The following is a 13905-nucleotide window of genomic DNA, read 5'->3' as shown; positions in this document are numbered from 1 at the left end:
GTTGAACAGACAAATTTTGCTCCGAACTGAAATGGGAGCCTCCTGGAAACAATTTGTGGTTTCTGTAAATGTTTTGCCTCGGTTCTGGAAGCAAACTAAAGGCTTGTGTGGTTTTAATACAAATGTCAGGATGACTAAGGGACCCTTTTACGTCTTGCTGAGTTGTCAGGACAATGTAAAGGAAAAAATAGACTTTAAAAAAAAAGATAAGCTGGGTGACTCCCTAGCACTGATTGAGAAGCGGTATTAATAAACTTCCAGTGGAGTCCCATTATATCCTCTGTCAGGGGAAATGGAAGGGAAACCCAGGGCACAGAATGTGATTTAAAAAATCCCCATCCCAAATGGAAAAAAAGAAGCTAGCTTCTGTGAGTGTCCCCCTTCAGTACTGAGAGAATATACACAGTAGCAGCCATTTTTGGTTCAAAGATGTTGGGTTGTATCGTGAATAAATTAAACAACAGTGGCCATGTGCATTTCCTGAACAAACAGATACGTTGTTCAGCAGTGAAGTGGTTAATGAGTAGAAAGAAGGTAGTTGAAATGTTTTGCTGGGATACTAATATTATTTGTATTATGGTAAGACCTAAAAGCCAAAGGTAACATTGTGGACAACCACACAGAAAACAGTCCTCAAGTTCCTAGTAGGATATCAGATTATAATACCACCACCTGAAATTTCTGTTTTAATTAATGTTTCTCTGCTGCCCCCTTCTAGTGAGGCTGACTAAGGTGCAGCTGAATAAAACAGGCTGACTAATCATTCTAACACTGGACTCAGGATGAGGTATTTTTGCTCATTTTGAAGAATTGTGAAATGGCGGGTTTAGAACATTCTCCTTCGACTCAGTGGCTCTTTGTATCCTGAGGCAGACAAAGTCACTGGGTAGAATTTCAGTGCCAAAGGAACTACAGTTGGCGTACTTGAGAACGCAGCGGAAATGTGCTTTTGCAGGAATAAAGCCAGTATACTTTTAGTGTGACGAAAACTGAAGCTGTAAAGTGGTGACCTACCCAAAGAAAGCGGTTGTGGCCAAGAGGATGTCTGTCCTCAGGGCAGTGATTCTTTGGGAATGAACTTTGCCTGGTTATGGATGGGATGGTTAACTAGAAGAATGCAGAGAATGTTCATCCTGCCCATGTGGCATTATTACAAAACCAGGACTGGAGACGCTGAGAAAGCCATGGCTTTTCAAACATGAGTCAGGTTTAATTTTGTTTTGTTTTTCTGTTCCCCCGAAAGGTGGATCACTTGGACAAAAATGGTCAGTGTGCCCTGGTTCATGCAGCTCTCAGAGGTCACCTGGAGGTAGTGAAATTCTTGATTCAGTGTGACTGGACAATGGCTGGGCAACAGCAGGGGGTATTTAAGAAGAGCCATGCGATACAACAGGCGCTGATTGCAGCAGCCAGCATGGGCTACACTGAGGTAAGACATAACTACACTGTTCTGGATCTCTGTGGGATACAGAAATAAGAGGTTAGCTGCGTTCCCTGGTCACAAGGCTGAGCACAGAGGGTCTAGGTGGTGGAGTCAGTAACTTCCTCCCACCCCACAAGTCAGTGGGATCCTCTGATTTCTTGGCAACCTTGGTGGCCTGGGCAAAATCTTTGAAAGCTTCCATCCAGAGGGAGAGTAAAAAGCCCCTAATGTATTTGAATATACCTTTAAGTAGGCAAAGGTAAAACCATGTACTACTTACCCCACTTCCCCAGTGAGCGTAGGGATGATATGTAAAATACTGTTTATTTTCCCATTGGGAAGCAATATTTGGCTGAAAAATTGTTTCTGTTTAAATAAAACCCCTCTCATTAATTTCATTAATCATGAAACTTCAATCCATGAAAACATAAGTAACGTGATCAGATCAAAGGAGTTAATCAAAGGGAGCTGGGTAAATCACACCATGCAAGTGAACACAAGTCGAATTGCTTAGGAACAGATGTGCCTTTGAAGCAACAGAGCTTCTCTGCAACCTGGTCACATGATTCCTAACAGCACACGGGATTATTCTAATGGGAAACTCCCCCAGAAGTTTACTGATACATTTGTAATTTTTTTTAAAAAGTGGTTTCAGAATTATTTGCAGTGTATGCAGCGCTATAAATGGACATGGCACTTTACAGACAAATAAAGATGTGTAGTCCATGCTCTGAAATGCTGACCGTCAAGGGAGGTGGAAAGCCAGGGGAAGTAGTGTTATAATTAGTAATTATATAATATAATAATCATACTAGAATTAAAATGTCTATAATTTATAATTATAAGAAAGTTAAGGTGGAATGTTACTTCCACTGATTAACAGTTTGCTGACATAGCAAGCATTACCATTTTTCTTCTAGCAGTTAAGCACATATGAAAGCTGATTGAAAACTGGTTTAGTCTGTGACTTCAGGCTCCCCAGGGCCTGTGTTGTACATGCTGTTGCTTTTCAGTAATGGATAGCCCCAGCAGGCAGCTTAGAAATGACAATTGTAACTGAAAACCTTTCTTTTCAAAGCCCCCTTGCATGTTATGTTCATGAGAGATGCTTCCTGCCCTTGTCTGCTGTCAGGTTGCTATGCTGAGTACAACAGGCATAGTTGCCCCACTCTTGCCTTTAGTGTGGTTCTTGGTAGGTGTGCCCCTTCTTGAATGAGAAAAATGTACCTTTGTCCTTCAATAAACACTGTTCTCTCCTTAATCTCTTGCTTTCTCCTATCATCTTACCAAGCACTAAGGAGATTTTAGCCAATTTCAAAAATTTACCCTCGGAGGAGATTAATTCAGTCTTTGAATCCCAGTCTACACTGGCCAGGGAAACCATGTTGGTACGTTTCTAGCGATCTGCCTGAATGTCATTCATGCCAGGAAGGAGCTAATTGTTTCGAAAGACAGCCCAATCTAGTATTCACCCACCTCTTTTAAGCACTTCAGGATCCAAAGATGAAAGTCACTAAAGCACTATTTCTTCACTGGTCACTGTGGGTAACCTAGGAACTATGGAGCATTCACTGCATGCACAGGATAATCTGTGTACAAAACATACACAGCTTCTGAGTTGTTAGGTAGCACCACTATAAAGGCTCGTCATGTGCAGTTGTCTCAAGAGACTTGTTGTTTCCCTTGTTCAGGGCAGCTGGCTCAGTTACTGATCTCGGGAAGAATATTTACCTACGCTGAGGTGCCAGGCAGAGCCTTTGTTCATTTTTGTTTGTTTATTCAGAATGGCTTATGTTAAGATGTCAGCAGTTTATATATAACATGCTGAAGTTCCTGAGCTGACACGTCTCTTTGTTTTAGATTGTCTCCTACCTGCTCGATCTTCCAGAAAAAGATGAAGAGGAGGTGGAACGAGCACAGATCAACAGCTTTGACAGCCTGTGGGGAGAGACAGGTAATTTCTGTAGATGCTGCAGTTTCTATCTTTCATGTTTGTGGATTCCACTAATATCAAATATACATTTTAGACCTGCGTGTGTCACGACTTACTGAGGGGACATCAGTTTCTTCGATTTGAACTTCCTTGCAGATGCTCTGTAACCTGCTTTATTATTTTTCCAAAAAGTGCCTGGCCTGATTTTTGGAGTTACTGAGTACCTGGAAGATTCAGGTATGCAGGACCTCTAAAGATCAGGCCAGCAATCTTTTCTGGGACATCTTCCACTGTATTGAGCTAGATGAGCACAGAACTCTTTTTTTTTCCTTTGATATTTGGCACAGCTATAAAAGGAATGTTTGCCAACACCAAAATAACCTGCAACACCTGCAGCTTAAACTCCTGAATGTTAAATTAGCATTTGGTTTTCTGCGAGCTTGTAATTGCTTTATTGTAACATTGAAAATATACCTGGCAATTAAACAAATGCATGTTAATGGAGGATAGTCCATCTGATAATCCTGTATGCCAGTCTAGATGTGTCACCTTCCCAGTGTCTACTAGAAAAAAGTCAGCATTGCAATCCACGTCCTTTACACGTACAGCTTGTGCTCAGCCAAATAGAGATCTGCAAAATGGAGCCATTGGCTTTTAACTTGGATGAGCTAGTTAAATGTTAGCGACAGGGTTTGTACTCTACTCACTAATTAGTTTAAACCACTGGTATTGCCACAGTGATATTCCTGTCTGGGTAACCACATAATGATTTTGATCCTGCCAGCGTTAGTCAGAAATGACCTGAACCAAGGATGCAAACACTGGGTGATGTGTAATTTTGTGTGTGGTTAAATTGTTTTTGATAAACAGAACACACACTGGGGTACATCTTGAATTGGTTCAGACTTTGTAGTTTGAAAAATATACTCATGTAACCAAACCTCTGAATGTTTTCATGTTCATGGCAACACCAAAATTTGAGCCTACCAGGAAGAACCTCCTCTGGGTAAATTGAGCTCGTAAAGGACAAAATTGTAGATGAGAATTGACACAGTAGGCAGCCTGAACAAAACTAAGATTGTTGTGGGCTAGCAGCAGGAATGTGTGAAAGGATGAAGCCCCCAGAATCACCAGAGGAGACCTAAATACAGACTAAATATGTCATGATAATATTAACTGAATTTTTTTTTTTTTTTTTACAAATAAATGTTACTTTAGAGAGTCATAGAAGGAGAAGGGAAAGGAATAGAGGTATAGTTATCTAGATATGATCCCTGAACACTGAATAAGTATTCATTACAATTGTATAATGATGACAACATTTTTACAGATGAGTTGTTGATTCAATATGTTGACCAGCGCAGAGGTAGTGTTATCTAAAATATATTCTCTTTTACTTTAAAAATAAGGCCAAAATATCAAGTGATGCTATTAACTGGAAAAACAGACTCTGGAATTGAGGATGGGAATCCAAAATATTTGTAAGGTTTGGTCAAAAAACCACTAAAATGTCCCTCTGTTGTATTTACTTTGGTAAGCAGCATCAGATACTGCAGATGCGGTTTTCTTCAACAATTTCATTAATGAACTGGATGATGGGATGAATTGCACCCGCGCAAATTTGCAGATGACACTTAGCTGGGAGGAAAGGTAGATACGCTGAAGGGTAGGGATAGGATCCAGAGTGACCTAGAGAAATTGGAGGGTTGGGCCAAAATAAATCTGTTGAGGTTCAACAAGGACAAGTGGAGAATCCTGCACTAAGGATGGAAGAATCCCATGCACTTCTACAGGCTGGGGACCAACTGACTAAACGTCAGTTCTGCAGAAAAAGACCTGGGATTACAGTTGATGAGACACTAGATATGAGTCAACGGTGTGCCCTTGTTGTCAAGAAGGCAAACGGCGTATTGGGCTTGTCACGGAGTCACCAGGCGATGCTCTGGAACTGCTCCTCACCAAGCCAGTCAGGACTTTGGGGAGCCTCCTCTCCCTTGGAGCAGACTTGTTCAGGGCAAGAAGCTCACACGTCTTCATCTCCTGGGTCTCTCCTTGGAGCATTCAGCATCCTCTGCCCCTCCATGCGCTTCCCACAGCGACCTTGCCTCAGCGGAGTCATGGGGAAGCCACAGGGTCCTGCACCCCCACTTCGTAGTCAGATGTGACTCTCGGCGAGCCAGTAAAACAGAGGTTTATTTGATGACAGGAACAGGTTCTAAAACATAGCTTGTAGATACAGCGAACCGGACCCCTTGGCCGGGTCCATTCTGGGGGGCAGTGAACCAGACCCCCCACGCCTGCACTTCACTCCTCGACCCCAGCCAGCTCCAGACTAACAGCGCCCCCCAGCCCCTCCTCTCTGCTCAGCTCCTTTCCCGGGACACGAGGTCACCTGATCTCTTTGTCTCCAACATCTGTCATATTAGGAAAAACTTTTTCACTAAGAGGGTGATGAAGCACTGGAATGGGGTTACCTAGGGAGGTGGAATCTCCATCCTTATAGGTTTTTAAGGCCCAGCTTTACAAAGCCCTGGCTAGGATGATTTAGTTGGTGTTGATCCTGCTTTGAGCAGGGGGTTGGACTAGATGACCTCCTGAGGTCCCTTCCAACCCTCATCTTCTATGATTCTATGATATCATTGGACATGAGTTAAGATAGCCAATGACTCTAGTTAAACTTGACATAGTCTGATATTAAGCCACACAGATTTTCTGGACTAGTTTCTAACTCTCTCTCCATTTGCAATGCAGTCTCCCTTCACATCCAGACAGCTCTCCCACATCCCTGACTCTGTATAGACTTCTGCCTGGAGGCTGCTCATCCATGCACCTCTGCTTGATGAGTTCCAGCAGCTTCCTGTTCTGCTCAGACATCTCCCATTTCCATACATCCCAGGCCACTTTCCTTGCCTGACTGTTCCCTGAAGAACACATCCAGCATTTGCCTTGTTCCCTCTGTGTGTTACTACCCCTGGCAAAGAGCTCCCTTTAATGGAAAAGCTTTTGTGTGGCCATGACTATTAGATATTTCTGTCTGTTTGTGAAGAGCTCTTGGAGTCCATCTGGTTACCTTGGAGTAGTGTTGATTCACGTGCTAAGAGTCATTGCAAAGGAATGCCCAATATGAAATGCCCTTGTGAAAGATGGAAAATAAGCAGCCAGCAGTCAGGACCACCCATTGGATTCAGGGGGCCTGGGGCAGCGCTTGTACTCACCCGGTGGTGATCCGGGTCTTTGGCAGCATTTCAGAGGCGGGGAGCCCCTCAGTCGCTTCACGTCTTCAGCGGCACTGGAGGGCTCCCCGCTGCCGAAATGCCGCCGAAGACCCGGAGCGACTGAGGGGCACCCTGCTGCTGAAATGCCACCGAAGACCCAGACCGCCATGGGGCCTGGGGCATAGGGAAAATTGCCCCCCCAAACTGGAAATTGTCAAAACCTCAATCTCTAGTTTTTACACATATTGCATAAGTAACGTGAGCGTCCTGTGGCTCATGAGACTCCATTTTATTTTGTTTTGGTTTTATTTTCCAAAAAGTACTTAACAATTCTAGATAAAAATAAAGAGAAATGCAGCAGAAAGTGTTGCCTCAACCTAAAATCAACTCTGAAAATCCGTATTGGTTCCTGTTCTGTTTCGATACCTGTTGCTTGTCTCTCTAACCTTGTCTGGAGTAGAATTGACTGCCTGGCTTCATGATATTATCCTACTGTCATCTGAATTGCAGTGCCAAATTACATCATAACCTGGGCACTGCTGACAGCACAAAAAAGTCAGTTCCAGATGGAATATTTACCTCTGAATCAAGACTAATATTAAAAGCCAGCAGAAAGTGTCTGTGTCAACAGTAATAATACAGTCAGAGATGGAGGTGCAAATACAATGGCGATAAATGCATCAAAATGTGTCCTCCTGCTACTGAGTATGAAATAGATGATTGTAAAACACAGGAGACTGAAAGCACATTAAAAAGGTGGTTCTTTTTCCCAGTAGAGAAGTTGACTTTTTCCTTACAAACAGCTCAATTGCATTTCAAAGTACATTGTTACTGAGCCCACTAGGAATGTAGAATAAATGCACATTACATAATTGACAGTCACACCATTGTCCATAATAATACTTTGTGTGAGGGTACGGCCAGACTACCCACCGTATTGGCGGGTAGCTATCGATTTTTCGGGGATCGATATATCGCGTCTCATCTTTTTTCACGTAGTTGAAGTTGAGAATCTTAGATCGATACCCCCCCCCACCAGTGTAGACCAGCCCTTAGAGACATTACACAATGAATCAATGGCAAAACCCAGGAATAGAACCCAGAAGCCTTGATTCCTCCCTTGCTTGTGACCACTAGACACAGTCCCTGTCTTCTACATTTGTAGCTTACATTCAAAGCCACATGGATACGATTACGGGTCTCATAGTCACTTCTGTTTGCAGCATTTAGAGGTTTTTCGTTTTTAACTCTTGATGTCCCCCAAACCCAAGAGAAGAAAATAAACTACAGATTGGAACAGAGAGAAGTTGAATATATCACCCACAAGTAACAGGGTTGCAGCTGGAAACCCATCAACACCTCTAAATCAGCCATCCCACAGAAATGAACTTCAAAGAAAAAGAAACATGCCCCATCAGTTAGAAATAGACTCCCAGCTTCTGCTCAGACGCCTACTAAAAGGAGCAAAACACGGAGCCAGAGGAGCTGGGCTGAAATACACATGAAGCTGAGGAGGAGAGGGAGGAGCTGAAAAGTCTCAAATTAATACTGAAGACAAGTAAAAGACAAGTCCTACACTTAGATCTATTTTCAGATTCAATTTCTAACCCAGCCATGTTGTCAGAGTTTACAATGTACATTTTTCCAGGGAGCGGAACTTTCATGTTACCAGGTCACTTGAAATATTGAAAATTAAAGATAATTTTGGCTTTGCATAAAAAGGCATTTGCAGGTGGGATCTGTCCTGGCCCAGAAACAAAGGGCAGAATTAGCTTTTAAATTGAAGAATGCTTGTTCATATGCATTGTGTTCCAATTGTTTCCCTGATGGGGTTTCAAAACCTTACACCCTAAAATGAGATAGTAAAAAACAAAAATCTTCCATTTGAATAGCACGGCTCTGCACTAATTCTGAAAAAGAAAACCACAAACTCTACTAACTTCCAGCTGGCTGGCAATAATCTTTCAATAACTCCATCTCTCTCTCTCTCTCTGCCTTCCTTCAAGAAACCCATGTAGTCAGGTTCCCTAGTGAAACTAGACAAATACAACTTACATTTTGTGGAAGGGCTTTAAAGTGTATGTGAAGAAAGCATGTACCCAGAGGTTTGTGTGTTCTATTGAAATCATTCCCATGTAGTGACGTACTTGGTTTTAGAATCTCTGGATTGTATGCTGTACTGTGCCACAGAAAAGCTGCAGGAGGCACAAGGGGAAATGTTTAAGGTTTCAGATGACACTGCCTTGAACTTCATAGTTGCACATGCCAGTATTATCATAGCTGGGGTTTTTTTCCTGGTCCATTGCAACTTGGGGAAAAGGAAAATGGTCTTTCTCATACAGTACTCTTTTTCCAGGCTCTTATGAGGTCTCTTTCCAGAAAGAACTAACCTTTGATAATAAAATATAAATGATTAGTGAAAATTACAGCTAGCAAAGTATCATAGTCTCTCTGTCTATCCATTATGTGTCTTTTTTTTATCCTACCTATGAGAGTAGTATCTAGGCCCTGAATATAATAATTGTAACCTTCAGGGTGGAGGGAATGCAGATGTTTGGAAGAAAGAGAGATTTGAGATTACTGGCAGGAATTACAGCCCTCGTGAAAGTTACTCACAAATTGCCATGAATGAGCAGAACAGGCTTTCTTTCTCTGGTATAAATTTTTTGGTGAATTAGGCTTTTTTATTACTGTTTTTTCATTTGTTTTCATTGATTTTTTTTATTATTATTTAGTTCACTGTAATGCTGAAGTACAAGCAAGCTTAGTCACTCCTTTTGCTTGTTGAAATTGAAAGAAAATTTGTTTAACATAAAGCATATTATATTTTCTGATCACTGAAGGGAGCAAAGGAGACATTTTTCTTACTGCTGGAAATATGCAGTTCTAAAAGACCTTCTCTCTCCCTCTCCCCTCCTCCCCCTTTCAGCTCTGACAGCTGCTGCAGGACGGGGTAAGCTGGAAGTATGTCGTCTGCTTCTGGAGCAAGGAGCAGCAGTGGCCCAGCCAAATCGACGTGGGGTAGTGCCATTATTCAGCGCAGTGAGACAAGGCCACTGGCAGGTAAATGAGGTCACTGCAGCATCCACCAAAAGTTATTTCTCATTTCACTAGGGTGCATGTCGTTGGTAATAATAGAGTTATGGGTTTAGATAATCCCTTATACTAGTATTCCATGCAGGAAATGTTCAGCCACTAAAGTCATCAGGCTTCTGACTTGCCCAACTAAATGCTTTGGCCTAAACGTTCCACAATGTTTCATTTGGAGAGGGCATATAAAATGAGGCCCCTTTAAGGTGTCTTAGTTCAGACCTCAGAAAATCACCGGTCACGTTAGAAGATGTAGGTCTTTACTTGTAGTGCTATGTGAGTAGTTTCTCCTAAATATGATACTCTTATTATTATAGAATCATAGACTATCAGGGTTGGAATGGACCTCAGGAGGTCATCTAGTCCCACCGCCTGCTCAAAGCAGGACCAATTCCCAACTAAATCATCCCAGCCAGGGCTTTGTCAAGCTGGACCTTAAAAACCTCTAAGGAAGGCAATTCCACCACCTCCCTAGGTAACCCATTATGGTTAAATAGAAAAGGCTTTAAGCCTTGAAATGTAACCAGAGTTAGAATTAATGGCTCTCTTAAAAGAACCAGTGACTGTCCTGGTGCCTTCTCCATTAACTACCTAAAAGACAGAAAGTGCTGGTGTAAATGGAGCTATTATTATTAGGATTCTTGTGGTTGTTGTTATTATTACAGCCTTTGTAATGCAGCCAGGACCATGCTATTTTGGAGCACTTTAGTTTGTTTAGATTAAAAACAATATTTTCTCAGTGATCTAATCCCCTACAAACCCCCTGCCTCACCTCACTTTAAAAAACAGTGGCACATAAAGCCTGGGCAACAGGTTAGGTGCCAGGCACTCCAAAGTCTGCAGTTAGCTAGGGGGGAAATATGGATAAAGAAATAATTTCTTTCTTTGTGTCTGAGGTTTGGGTGAGGTTTCGAGGCAGGGGGACTGGTAGGCTGTATCTCAGCTCTCGTTTCATCCCAGCAGAACCTCTTTGTTTCAACTGTATCCTTGTTTTACGTGTTTCCAGATTGTAGATCTCTTACTCACCCACGGCGCTGATGTAAACATGGCAGACAAGCAGGGTCGGACTCCTTTGATGATGGCTGCTTCTGAGGGACATCTAGGCACCGTGGAATTCTTACTTGCACAAGGTTAGATCTTAGGCAAGGCTGAGTTGAAGCACAGCACTGTACTACTCATGTTAGAAACAGGCCCGGGTAAACCAAAAGATCAAATCACTGACATCATTGGGACCACTGCCACTCTGTTGTCTGGGGATGAAGGTTAGATCACATGTAAGTGCATTACATGATTTGGCACTCTCAAGCCCCTCGATACTTTGAACAATTTTCTCCTCCTGACTTGTGGACATTGTTGTTACTAACAGTTCACACACACACCCTCTTTGGTTGCAATCGTTGGAGAGCTAATGGAGAATGGCTGCTGGAATTTTACCCACCATGTCATCTAACCCTGCTGAAGGCAAGGCTGCATGACACTGGTGGCTGCTGCCACTTTGTCTACACTAGGGCTCCCAAAGTTGCTACCACCAGTGAATTTTCATTGTTGGAAGCGATGGTTTGTCATTTTAGAAAATAAGACTGGAGTAGTCATGGCCTTAGTCTTGGCTGTTCATTTGTTTTCTGTCTTGGGTGTGTATGTGCTCATTTGAGAGCTTCGTTGCATAACACACGGTGAAAGCTTCAGCCATCAAGTTTTCCAGAGAAAATGTATTAAAAACAATAAAAGAACCACACGTGTGCTAAAAGAATTACCAAAGGTCATCTCAGCTCCAACCTGGAGCTCTCGCAGGTATCAGTCCTTCAAAACCTACAACTGGGTTTTCCCCATGATAATAAGTTTATATCTGTCTCGCATTCAAAACCGGAACCACCAGCTGGTTTCTTTACACAGCTTGGGCCTTTGATCTCCAGTCTCTGGGAATGGGTAATCAGCAGACAAATACCCTCTCCTCAGGGTGTAGCTTCAAAAGATAGGGTATTTGCATTAGCCTCTCCCTAGGGCATTCCCCAAGAAATCCGCTTAACACTCTTGTTTGGCACATTTTCAATATAGTCCTCTGAACTCCCAGGCCTCACATCACATCTCCCGCCTAGAGATATTACATACAACCCCAACCCACAATAATACATAAACTTTGCATTTAATACAATGGACCCCAAAGATACTTAAACTTAATTAAATAAGGTTTTTCAATGATATTGCAAGATATTGCCATATCTGTTGCAATGCCCCTTAACCACATCAAAACTAGGAAACGTACTTCTTGGTCATAATGAGTGTCGTGATGGAAACCATTTAAATGCATGTGTTGACAGGACCAAATCTCAAGGCTCAACCATGGCTTAATGAAACAGTACTGAGCACCGTTTGGGACACAATTTAACACTTGTAATTGGACCATTTTCAGCTGTTTTAGCTGCTCCCACTGCTGACATCAGTGTAAAATCCCTAGTGTGGACAAGGATTTAGACCTTGTCTACGCTTGTCTATCCTTGCGGTGACATCTAGGGTAGGCATAGCCATAAGCCACAGTGAAATGCAGGCTGCGTCCCCACTCATTGCGGTGTGTAGCTACACCCAGCAGTGAAAATCTCCAGCAGAGGGGAAAGGCCCCGGGAGCTTCCCTTTCTTTTCATATTTTGCTCCAGTTTGTCCTCATATTTTCTTTTCAGATATGCTCTCTAAACGAAAACCCATTTGGGGAGGGATATTTCCCTTGTCATAAGTAGCTGGGTCTACCTAGTATTCCTGCTGGCTAAAATCTCTTGCACAGAATTATTTACGTAGCCCTTTAAAATATGATTTTGCATTGAAGGGCTTCCAGACTTTTGAGTGCAAGATACCCATTCCTCACCTGGCCATTCTGGGAGTGTGTGCCACAGCGATCCCCACTCTTTAGTGCTGTGACTTGGACAGTGAGATGGGCCGGCTCTGGAGATCTTTTCACATTAATCACCCTTTTTCTTTTTGTTCCTATTAAAATTCTGACCTTCATATCTCTCCATCTATCTTAAAATAAGTATTATTTAACAGACACGAGAGAGAGGCACGCTGTTTAAACTTGGGTGAGCACTGGATGGAAAACTTTACATAGCAGGGCAAACATGAAAGAGCAGAATCAGCTAATCTGGTCCTGGATGTAAAATGGTCAGAAAAGTCCAGTTCGTGTATAATCGGCCCCTGGGCTTCATGACCCTGGAGAGATAGAGAGGTCAAGAATATGAAAATCACCTTTCATAAGAGATGCTCTGTAATACAATAGCTTACTTAGCATCCACTAGCATAAACATACAGCTGAAAACTTAAACCAAACCCAGGTAGAATACAGCACTACATGGTGTGTTTTAATTACACTGGCTTTGACAGTCCTGTTCGGCGTTTCATTAAAATCAAAGTGTGAATCAGAAAGCGTAAGTGTAATTAGTATGTTGCAACGCAGATCTTATTTAACTGTACTTGATTAGCAGAGGAAGCATTTGTAAACACTAAACACTTCTTATTAACAGAGTTATTATCATCAATCAATTTGAAATTCACATTTGCAGAATTACCTGCTGTTCTTGGTCGTATCCAGAATTGGTGGGCATGTGGACATTACATTGGCATTCTCTGGCCACAGCTGGATGGAATTCTGTCGTGTGTTGAGCTGGAACTGCAGTACACAGAGGCCTGAGAACGCTGCATGAGCATTCAGTTTTGAGATCTCTTTGGTTTTAGATCATATCCGAAACACTGGCTATAGATTATGCTTTTCAGCAGACAGAGCGCATCTTGCCTCATACAGTCACCAATCTTATACTACTTGGTGCAAAAGACAGCTAGGGGGAAGGAAGAGGTCAGTGGTTTGGGGTGGTTTTGGGTGTATCACATCATCAGCAGACGTTTGCTTTCAGTGATTCAGGTGGTGATATCCATCATCCTTCCAGAATATTCCTATACTACTGGCAATCTCTGCTTTCCAGCAGCAGTAAAGTGAAGGACCTTTAGCATGGAAATGAAGAAGCTTTCTGTATATACAAAACAGCTGTTTGAACAGACTCAGCAGGCTCAAGAGAGCCGTAAATACTGTGTCTTCCTGGTCCAGACACTGGATCATCAATGCATCTTTCGCTTGTAGACCAACTTTTGCTTTCCCATCTCTTCAGGGGAGCAGTGAAGTTTCAGGATGGTATGGACAGTTACCAGCCAACAGAATAAACTTTCTCCCTCAATCCATCAGTTCTGAAGTGCTGGCAGATCCA

General features: G+C 42.5%; 1 protein-coding gene across 12 annotated transcripts in view; it reads left to right on the top strand.

The window, feature by feature from the left end:
- Nucleotides 1-13905, top strand: part of TANC2 (tetratricopeptide repeat, ankyrin repeat and coiled-coil containing 2) — a 617479-nt gene that overhangs the window by 582068 nt on the left and 21506 nt on the right. For all 12 annotated transcript variants that reach the window (XM_030541301.1, XM_030541300.1, XM_030541298.1 and 9 more), the window contains 4 exons: nucleotides 1244-1429; nucleotides 3284-3377; nucleotides 9501-9634; nucleotides 10668-10791. In XM_030541301.1, coding sequence (XP_030397161.1) covers nucleotides 1244-1429; nucleotides 3284-3377; nucleotides 9501-9634; nucleotides 10668-10791 — 538 coding nt within the window. The remainder of the gene's footprint in view (nucleotides 1-1243; nucleotides 1430-3283; nucleotides 3378-9500; nucleotides 9635-10667; nucleotides 10792-13905) is intronic.

The sequence above is a fragment of the Gopherus evgoodei genome, chromosome 23, assembly GCF_007399415.2.
Source record: "Gopherus evgoodei ecotype Sinaloan lineage chromosome 23, rGopEvg1_v1.p, whole genome shotgun sequence".
Lineage (NCBI taxonomy): Eukaryota > Metazoa > Chordata > Testudines > Testudinidae > Gopherus > Gopherus evgoodei.
Note: the sequence above shows the minus strand (reverse complement) of the source record. Positions and strands in the feature narration are given on the sequence as shown.